The 9754-nt window shown below is 37.3% G+C and overlaps 1 protein-coding gene across 1 annotated transcript in view; it reads right to left on the reverse strand.

The window, feature by feature from the left end:
- LOC104543701 (type II inositol 3,4-bisphosphate 4-phosphatase-like) overlaps window positions 1–9597 on the reverse strand; it is a gene marked incomplete at its 5' end in the record, with an annotated part of 41002 nt that extends 31405 nt beyond the window's left edge. Inside the window, 2 exons of the mRNA XM_010188370.1 lie at window positions 6183–6262; window positions 9547–9597. Coding sequence (XP_010186672.1) covers window positions 6183–6262; window positions 9547–9597 — 131 coding nt within the window. The remainder of the gene's footprint in view (window positions 1–6182; window positions 6263–9546) is intronic.
- Window positions 9598–9754: the final 157 nt, after the last annotated feature.

The raw sequence follows: 9754 nt of genomic DNA on the forward strand, positions 1-9754 counted from the left end.
AAAGTGCACTCTGCACTCACATGGTGCAGTGAAGACTGTCCTTGCATCAAATTGTTTACAGTCACAAGACAAGATATGTTATACATGCACAGGACAAAGGTTCGTACCCTGACAAACCTGTGTAGGGACAGTGGGGACAGAGAATACAGCAAGAAGAATATAAAAACATGTCATTGTGAAGAAAGCCCATATAGGGCTCCAACTTTAGCTGGTTAATGGATTGGAAAACTGCTGCCTAGAACAAGGAGCACTAATTGACTGGTATCTGTCCACAGAGCATGTGCATTTGGAATACGACTAATGAAAAGCAGACAAAGTGTTGGAAGAGTGATTTCTAAATCAGATTTAGAATGCAGTATCATAGGATGCAGGCTTTGGCAGCAAAGTTGGCAATGTTTTGGTCTATCCTTAACCATTCAGTCCAACGTGACTGCATACTGCAGTGCTCCTTCCACCTCCCACACCCATAGTCCTGTGACAGTTCTCATTCACCTAAGCTGGAGTCACCAAGGTACCACTTTCTGATGAACCTTGGGGAGGTGATTCTGAGTGAAACAGTATATTTTGAACTTAAAAATAATACTACTATCAATACTAAAAGCAACACTGTTGTTCTACTTGCTGAGCCAAACCCAGTCTTTTGAAGCTGTAATGAAATCTGCCCAAGTTTAAAACCACAATTACTTACTAATGTTTCTAATATGAATGTAAAGTTTACTACACACATAGATTTCCTTACCATCCCAAGTTCTTAAGAATCAATAGGTTAATATCAGTTTCCTCATATATGAGGAAAGGAGCTAGCCAGCACCATCACGAGCAGCAAGAATATCTGCTCATCTTAATATTTCTGGCGATAAAAGGTTGATCATCCAGAGAGAAAGTAGGTAACCAGCTAGCAGTGGAAAAGCAGGTGAGATAGATGGACTGAAAACAGCAGCCATTTGCTTCTAATGTTGTTCTTGAGCTTCAGTACTGCATGTTGAATATGCAAATTTAGGCCTGCTAATTGGTTGCCATGGCCATATCTTTCTTCAAAAAAAAAAAAAAAGCTCAAGAACACACAGAAAAAGAGAAGCAGACTGTGTATTTGCATAGCTGTGTTAATTATAAATGACAAAGTGAGTGACTGCCTGAAAAGTGAACTGAAAGATTTTCAGTCTAGGAGGCAGCCCCTTTCTCCAATGCATAATACACAACAAATGCAATTAGTACACACTAAAATACATACTGCCATAATTTTCTCCACTAATGCAATATATTTTGAAATATGCAAGAACAAAACTATCGCAATGAATTAGAAATGTTTATTCTGTGAATTCACAGTGGAGTCTATTGCAATCAATACTGTTTTTAAACAAGTCCACTGGTAAATAACATTCTGTTGCATTCTAAGATAAATAAAGGAAGTTTTGCGCTGTTCAGTTTCTTCTCAGTTTTCATTATTTCAATGTACTGTTGATTAAGCTTCATGTTAAAACAAGTTTCTCCTCAACTTTATGGGAGATTTGCCTGGCTTACAAAGCCAGGCCATTGTTCACCTGCTTCCTGTGGTGGATGACATGACATGAAGCAGCCGAAAAACAGTTTCACTTGGTCTCCATCCTGAAATTAACTGTAGGCAGACTTATACTGAATTTTAATAGGGAAAAGCAGCTTAATATATAGTATTTTATAGTAATCATTTGCTAAGAAAGTTATAAGTACATAAATTACTGCAAAAAATAGTGACATGCTTTCAGATTTTCTCTAGTTAGTTAAACATTGTGACTGTAACTCCTATTCAAGTATGGCTACATGCCTTCTGGCCCACTGAACTGCAGGCTGTTTAGGGGACAATGTTAGGAGGGAGGGAAGTTAGGGGGACATCATATGATGAGGTCTTGGGAGCTGGGTTTTTTTTTTTAACTTTCCAAAAATAACTATGGTTTATCTACTTTAATTAAAGGAAATAAGTTTGGTCCTGTCTAAGATTAATGAAAATAAGACAGCTAAAAAAAGCAGAGTGATAGATAAATAGACGTTGTTCAAAAGGTCAAAGCCACACAGGAAACCAAGGAAGTCTGATCAAATGACTAACCCAATTGCAACCACCAAAGTTTTCTGGACAAATGAGAAAGCATCAGATATTCCTGATCAGTCCGTGGGAAGGACTGCACCACGCAGAAGGGGAGCTCACACCTGAGCAGTTCGTGAGGAAACTTGCAGCCATGGGCAGACCCACAGAGAAGTTCATGACTGTATCCTGTGGGAGGGACACCACGTGGAAGCAGAGGAAGAGTGTGAGGAGCCCTCCTCACCTCTGAAGAGGAAGGAACAGTAGGAACAGCATGTGGTGAACTGACCACAACCGCCATTCCCATCCCCCTGTGCCGCTGTGAGGGAGGAGGTAAAGACACCAGGAGCAAAGCTGAGCCTGGGAAGAAGGGAGGGGTGGGGGAAAGTGTTGATTTTAAGATCTGGTTGTACCTTTCATTATTCTACTCTGATTTTACTGGTAACAAATTAAATTGTTTTGTTTTTCCCCAAGTTGAGTCTGGTTTTTCCCCACAACCGTAAGTAGTGAGTGATCCCTTCCTGTTCTTTGCCTTGATCCATAAGCCTTTTGTTATATTTTCTCCTCCTCACTCCACTGGGGGATGAGGAATGAGTGAGCGGCCACATGGTGCTCAGTTGCCCACTGAGCTTAAACCACAACAGGCTGGCTGCTATTCTCATTAGTGTAGAGAAGTCAAAACAATAAAAGAGGACCAATTCCACACACACACACATCTCTCCCCACTCCCCCCCCCTCCATAAATAAATTAAAATACATATAGACTCTTGTTTTATTGATTTAACCTTGTGCAATATTGAAAAGTTTGAAATTGCAATATTGAAAAGTAGTACAGCCACAAGTTTAAAGAAAGTCTACAGAATACACAATTAACAGACATCTACAGGCACATTTTCTCAGATAAGCTGTATAATTCATGCAACTCCATCCAAGTTCTTCTTTTTGTATGGTTAGGTCCATCACTATAAAATTCCTGCTTACAGGAGGCAAAGGATCCACGTGGTATTGATATTACCCCAGTTTCATATTAGAGTAGCCTACTTACACTTCTGTACTAAGAGGAGCATTTCAGACAGATGGACCTTGTTTTTACAAAAACGTAAAAGAGTACTATTTTTTTTTCCATTTGCTGCTTCTTACATGTAACTTACTGGAAATTATACCAAAATCATGCAAGCTAAAGAGTACCTTCATGGAAATAGGGCAAACTACCATCACAGGGGAAGCAGCTAATGGAAGTACTAATTGCTAGCCCTTTACAATAGGTTATAGACCTCAACCAAGCAAAGACACCCACATTTCTTAAAAGAAAGACATGGCAAATAGGTCCTCTAAACTGAACTTAAAATGTAAATCAACTAAAAAAAGACCTGTATTAATTACTAGAATAGCAATCATTGTACCCAAACCTCATTTACAAAGAGAAAAGGATGTATGCTGCTTTTTTAATTGGATGCAGTGCAACGTATAGTCAATACTAAGAAATATTCTGCTACTGAATATGGCTTTTGTTTTATTCAATAGCCCATTTTATCCTGTTCATCATCACAAGCCTATGAGAAAGCTGGAAGCAAGTGGTATTGCATAACCATTGCAAAATGAAACATCCAAATCTATAGAAGGCATTTCTGTTTTTATAAATTTCACATTGGAAACTGCAATCCCAAGTCTCCAGTAACCAAATTCCTCTGCCAACTTCAGCTGTGTACACTGTCAGCATCAAAGCAATTCTACAAATTGACCTATTCAGGTTTTGATTATTATACAGGCACCCACATCTACAATAAAAACTAAGTCATCATTTTAGGGCACCTTTTTAGAGAAGAAAAGGCAATCAAAACAAAACTTATTTTCCAGAGGTTTTTTTAACTTGTGTCCCTAGTCACTACTAAGTTGCAACTGTGGGGAGAGGGGGAAAAAGCAGAGCACCGTTTGTCAACAGTAAGGAAATACAAATGTATGCCAGCCTTCCCAAAAATAACTGAGGAAAATACAAGAATATTCCTTTTAAAATACTTTAATATTGTTACATTGTATGTCATAAAGACAGTGGCAAGACATAATAATAAAAAAAACCCCATTGAAAAAGTAACCAGATTCTACAATTATACCAATATTTACGGGCACACTACAGAACTATTTCCAGATCCTTAAATGTCTACTTTCAATCTAACAAAGAAATACCTCTAAATCACAAGCATCAACAAGAATTAAACAGAACTGTACACTCTGACAAGGCCCTTGGTATATCCCCTATCCTCCCAAGGGGTACTAATACAGTAGGGCAATTAGAGGAAAGCAAGTTTCGATTACTAGACTGCTCTGGTTAAACATGGATGATTTCTGCTGATTTTGTGCTGCTGAATAGCCATAATTGGGAAACAATCCCACATTTAAAAGCTTAGGATTTTTTTTTTCTTAAAAAAAGAAAAAAATTTCAACCAACTAAAAACTATTATTTAACGTATCTGTAAATTAATTTGAATAGGCATAATGTTTGTCTTCTATTTTTTGCTGCACATACAAGACTAAAAATACTAATTAAAAGGAAATGTGAAAAGGCTTAGAAGTTCAGCTGAAACAAACCTGGCAATCTGACATCTATTGCTTTTTAGTTATCTATCTGAATTTTTGTTTGCAAATTAGATGGGTTAGATACAAAATAATTTGTTTCTTTTCAAAGTTTCCTGAAACTTTACATTCTGTCAATTATTATGGCACTTGTCAGAGGCATTCTTTCAGATCAAGTTTTCAATGTCAAAAAGACAAGCACAGTTTGTCCCAAAGAACAAAAGACCCAACCAAAAAGAAATTTGTTTATCTAGCCATACATTTCCATTGAGAGTTCACATTTTATCAGATCTGTTTTCTTCGTTAGAAAACAGTTATCTGCTTGTTAAGCATGGCATTTCCTATGTTTGGGAGAAATTTAAATCAAGACATTTTGTTAACTTTGCCCTTTAAACTACACACACATATGCAGCCACTATTCTTATAGGAGGAAGGCAGGTGCAGTAATAAAACCAAAATACCTCAAGAAATTTCCCTTTCAAAAAAATGCAGTGTCCTTGACATAGGGGAAACTACTGTAACACCACTGAATAGGTCATAATTTGGGCCTTCAGACAAATCAAGGCTGGCTTCATGTGCACAGAATAAAGAATGCAACACAACTTCGCTACAGCAGCTATGTACAATATCACAGGCAGAACATAAACTAGAAGATGCCACCCTGTGTCTCAGTTTGCCTAGTCACAGCTGCTATCCTCCCAAGATTTTGCCTATGTCAAAACACAGTATGTTTGGGTACTTGCTCTGTGGAGCTTACCTGTACCTACCCAGTAATCCCAAATAAGCCTCCATTGTGCTTGCAAAAATAAGCTCAACAAAATCCCTGCACTATAAAAAGTCCAATGAATTAATTCTGAAGGTCACAGCCTAAAAGGTTTCTCCTAATCTTCAAAAAGTCTTGATATGTGTCTTGATTCATCTTAAGCCATACAAGTCAGTACCAGGCGAAAACTGAATTTTCTTCTTCATTGCACAGCTTTAAGAAATATCTGTTCAGCTCAGCCTTAGCTGTCGAACACTGGCTCTGACCCTGTTGCAGCTCTATACCCTGTGTCACTAATTAGACATGTACATCATCCCCCACTGCCATGTGAGTTTGGCTGCAAGTAACAATGGGTTTTGGAGGTTGCAACCAATCTCACATGAGTGAAGCTTTGAGTCATTAGGTCCACTGTCTTTAAACATGCCTAGTAACCAAATCAGCAAACTGTACACTGTTAGTTCTTCAAACCACACAAACCAAATGAAGCTGAGAACCTTATGCTCCTTTCCAAAGGAAAATTTGAAAGAACATCCCCTACTTCAAGTTCCCTGCAATCCTTCATAGGTTATCATACAAAAAAATTACTAACCTTTTCTAATCTGACATATAGCAAGCTCCAGCTTAAAGAACTGGTATTTCATTTTGACTTTGTGCATGGTAGAAACAGAAGCACTTCAAGCTGACATCTAATATACCTGAAGTAATATGGAGTTTCAACCACAGTCAAGCAGCAATCATCAAATGCCACGGGTTATTAATTCAACATGTTTTACAACAGAGGAAAACACTCACCTGAGGGTAAGGGTTAACTGTTGATCCTTTGACTTCACCAAGTCTCCTACTCTAAATGTTGCACAGCCCAAGAAGCTTCGCTACAAAACAAAGCAGAAAGAAAAGTGAACATCTCCATTGATTTTTGGAAGTTTTCATTGTTACTTTTTATGGTCTCACACTTCAAAATCTTTCTTTGGTACCTAGAAAAACATTACATTCCAATACATACTACTAGTGTGACATACTACCCAGTAGAAATTTTTAAATCCATCTGTAGCACGATTATCAGTAAACTGTTCAATTCTGGTTTTACAGACAGAAATCTCAGTAGGAAACAGACTGACAACTTGACAAAATAATGGGCTGTAAATTGTACAGCCACAGGCAAATTTTTGTTCAGTACAAGTATTTGCATTTTGTATCTTCATCTTTCTGTATTTCTAATTTCTAGATAACAAAAAATGCTAAAGAGTCAGTATTTTACCAAAGTTGTTCTTGCTACGTTTTTTTCTGAAGTTTAAGGCATTACCATTTATGTATTCCATATAGTAATCTATTTGTTAAGAAGGTATTTTTACACTGAGTTCAGTGCGTGTTTATTAATAGAAATGTTATATTTGTCAAGTTTATGGCAGGGTTTGTAAGTACTTGTTTCTTTTATTTCTATTGTACGATGGACCACTGCAGAAGAAGTGCAGAGAAATGTGTTAGTGAAACTAGAATGTCTAAAGCTCAATTAAGCTACACCACTGTATCTCTTCCTTTTATCAAAATCACTTTCACACATCGCCAAACAAATAGTGCAAAGAGGAAAACAAATTAATCTTTTTCTGCTTTTTGGTTATTTTTTACCATCCTCTCATATCCTACTGCACATCACTAAAATTGCCTTTAGTCAACCTGGCCAACAGTAGTATCTTTGCCCTAAGATCAACGGGAAAGAAAATAACAGCGTACAACCATCTTCTACCCATTTATCTTTCAAATATAAAGCTCACTATCACTTGCTCTGAATAAAGTACAAAGAGAAGATTATGTTGAATTTTTGCAAGAAAAAAATAAGTAGTACACAAAGTTTGTTTTATTACATTATACTAATTTTACACAACTGTTGGAATGGCAAAGTAAAATTTCAGAATAAATTATTTATGTTCTTGGATATATATACAAATTCAAGAAGAATGCAATTACTCTGAGTCAACGTAGGCTGCATGCAGAGAGAAAAGGAAAAAATAGATGATAATTTGTTGCTACTGAGAAGCGTAACTTCCTCTGGTAACAATAAAGCTCTAGACTAAGATAGGTTTTCTTGCATAAAGAAGTGCAGTTCAAATCACAATTCTCAGTTTAGGTAAGCTCCAACACTGGTCTCCAACTTGGTAAATGAAGTCATCAGTTATCGCTCATTCCTATCAATGACATAGGCTTGGATTCCCTGTGCTTTGGTTGGCACTGAAGCAGCAAGAGAAAACAGATGCAAGCTGAGAATCTAGGGAAGGCTGAGAAAATAGAGGATCTGGGAAGTGCTGAACAGAAAGTAAGGAAGAAAAAAGGCTTATAGGAAATACATAAAGAAAAATACTGCGATTGTGCAAGCAGAAATCATGGTTAGTTTTCACTGCCAAAATGAAACATGTCCAGGTGTGACACATGGTGATAAACAGCCTTGTAGTGAACACACAGATTGTTCTTTCTTTACATCACTCAACATGACAGTGTTTCTTCACTAAAACTCCATGGTGGCATGGTTAGGTCAGGTTAGTTATCTTCTTACAAGAGCATATCCTTCCTAGTACAATAAGAACTCATTCCGCAGCACAATGTAAATAGCAGCCTTTATTCTGGCAATTCATGGCATTTGAGAACTTGTGTTTGCAACCTCACCCTCTGAAAGAGGGATATGGATATTTGAAACAATACTGGCATGGGTTGGGTCACTTGGGGTTTCTTACTGGAGCACAATAAAACTATAAACTCATTTAAGAATCCTAAGTAGAAGTTCTCATACAATCAGGGCTAAGAAGCACTTACACTGTGCTCTCATACAATCTAGGAGTTTTGGCTATTGCACCCACTAACCACCTCTGAGTGCTATATCTAGTTCTCCAGGGTCGTGAAATTAAAGGTAAATAATTCTATGGGCTTAAAAATTCCACTTATTTGTTTGTTTCATAATTCTATTCTTATTTAGAATAAAATTTTCTTTGCCTGGCAATGCAACTCGGAGTTATTTGTAAAATTAAATAAAATTCTGAATGATCCCTTGACACAAATGAAAAGTTATGTTTATGTTCAAGGGATCTAATTTCAAACAACGCTCGAGAATACTTTTTCCAAACTGATTTAGATACAAATAGTCTACCCTTGGCCCCAAACTTGCAGTCCACAAATCAATCTAACTTTGCACATGTGACTTGTAGAAGCTTGAAAAGTAGGCTTTAAACAGAAGTGCTGCTGTAATGCTAATTACAGAGTAATGTTCCTCTGCAATTTTGCTAGTGGGGTACTTATGATTATAAATTTTAACATACGTGCCTTGAGTAGTTTGATGAATAGTGCCAGCTATCCAAGAGAACAGTAATGGCTATATGAAAAGTTGAAACACATCGATTATTTCACTAAGATTGAACTTCCTGCCAAGCCACATATTTTTCAAACACTAGCAAAAGTTCTGAAAACTATGCCAAGGAAGCCCTGGTGATGCTGGAAAGTCAACATCTTAGACTAAGAATTTAAAAATCTTGTTATTTTAAAAGTTTGCAGACATAGGTCTGATGTCTGCCCCAGTTGGTGTTTGGTCTTCCCTTACTTGGATCTCGAAGGACCAACATTTCCCACCCCTTTGGGGTGTCCAAATTATCTGTGAGGTTCTAGCTGCCTCAGACCTAGAAATGACATCCCAATACCTTTGCCAAAAGTACTCCAGACCTACACAGAAAAAGTCCTCCATATGTCACCAGCGTGTTTTCTTAAAGTGAACCGAATAGCAACTCCTACAGCAGAAATTTTTATACTCTGCACATGAAAACCAGAAGGCAACAGCGCTGGCTCACTGAGGCAACATGATTCCAAGCTCTCAGTTTCATCCAGATTGCTGGCATGGTAGTAGCAGGAAGTCTAGCTACTTGTGCTTGCCTCAGGATCATTTCAGTTGAAAAGGATTTTAACAAGACATGTGAATGGGATTACATCAGCCACTGAGACTATTACTCCTTCCTTGATTTTTTTATTCATTTAACTCAACTTCTCCTATTAAAAAAAAAAAAAAAAGCTTGCCAACTCATGTTTAGCAGTTAGGCAGAACACCATTTCTCTTCATTGGATGTCTGCGTCTGCTGACAAGGTGAAAAAGGTATCAATTAGTGAAAAAAAAATTGCTTACTCCAACATCTGCTCTTGGCTCCTTGTGATCAGGTAGGACACTGGTGCGGACCTGAGACAGGAAGAAAAAAAAAACCAGGCAAATCAAATATTACCTTTTTGTTGTTACTTTCCAGTATGAATGAGAAGTGCTTATGCATTTTTTCTTCATACTTTTTTACACTTTGGAGATTAATTTAAAGGAATATATATATATATATATATGCATA

This window comes from Mesitornis unicolor, unplaced genomic scaffold, assembly GCF_000695765.1.
Source record: "Mesitornis unicolor isolate BGI_N332 unplaced genomic scaffold, ASM69576v1 scaffold24437, whole genome shotgun sequence".
Taxonomy (NCBI): domain Eukaryota; kingdom Metazoa; phylum Chordata; class Aves; order Mesitornithiformes; family Mesitornithidae; genus Mesitornis; species Mesitornis unicolor.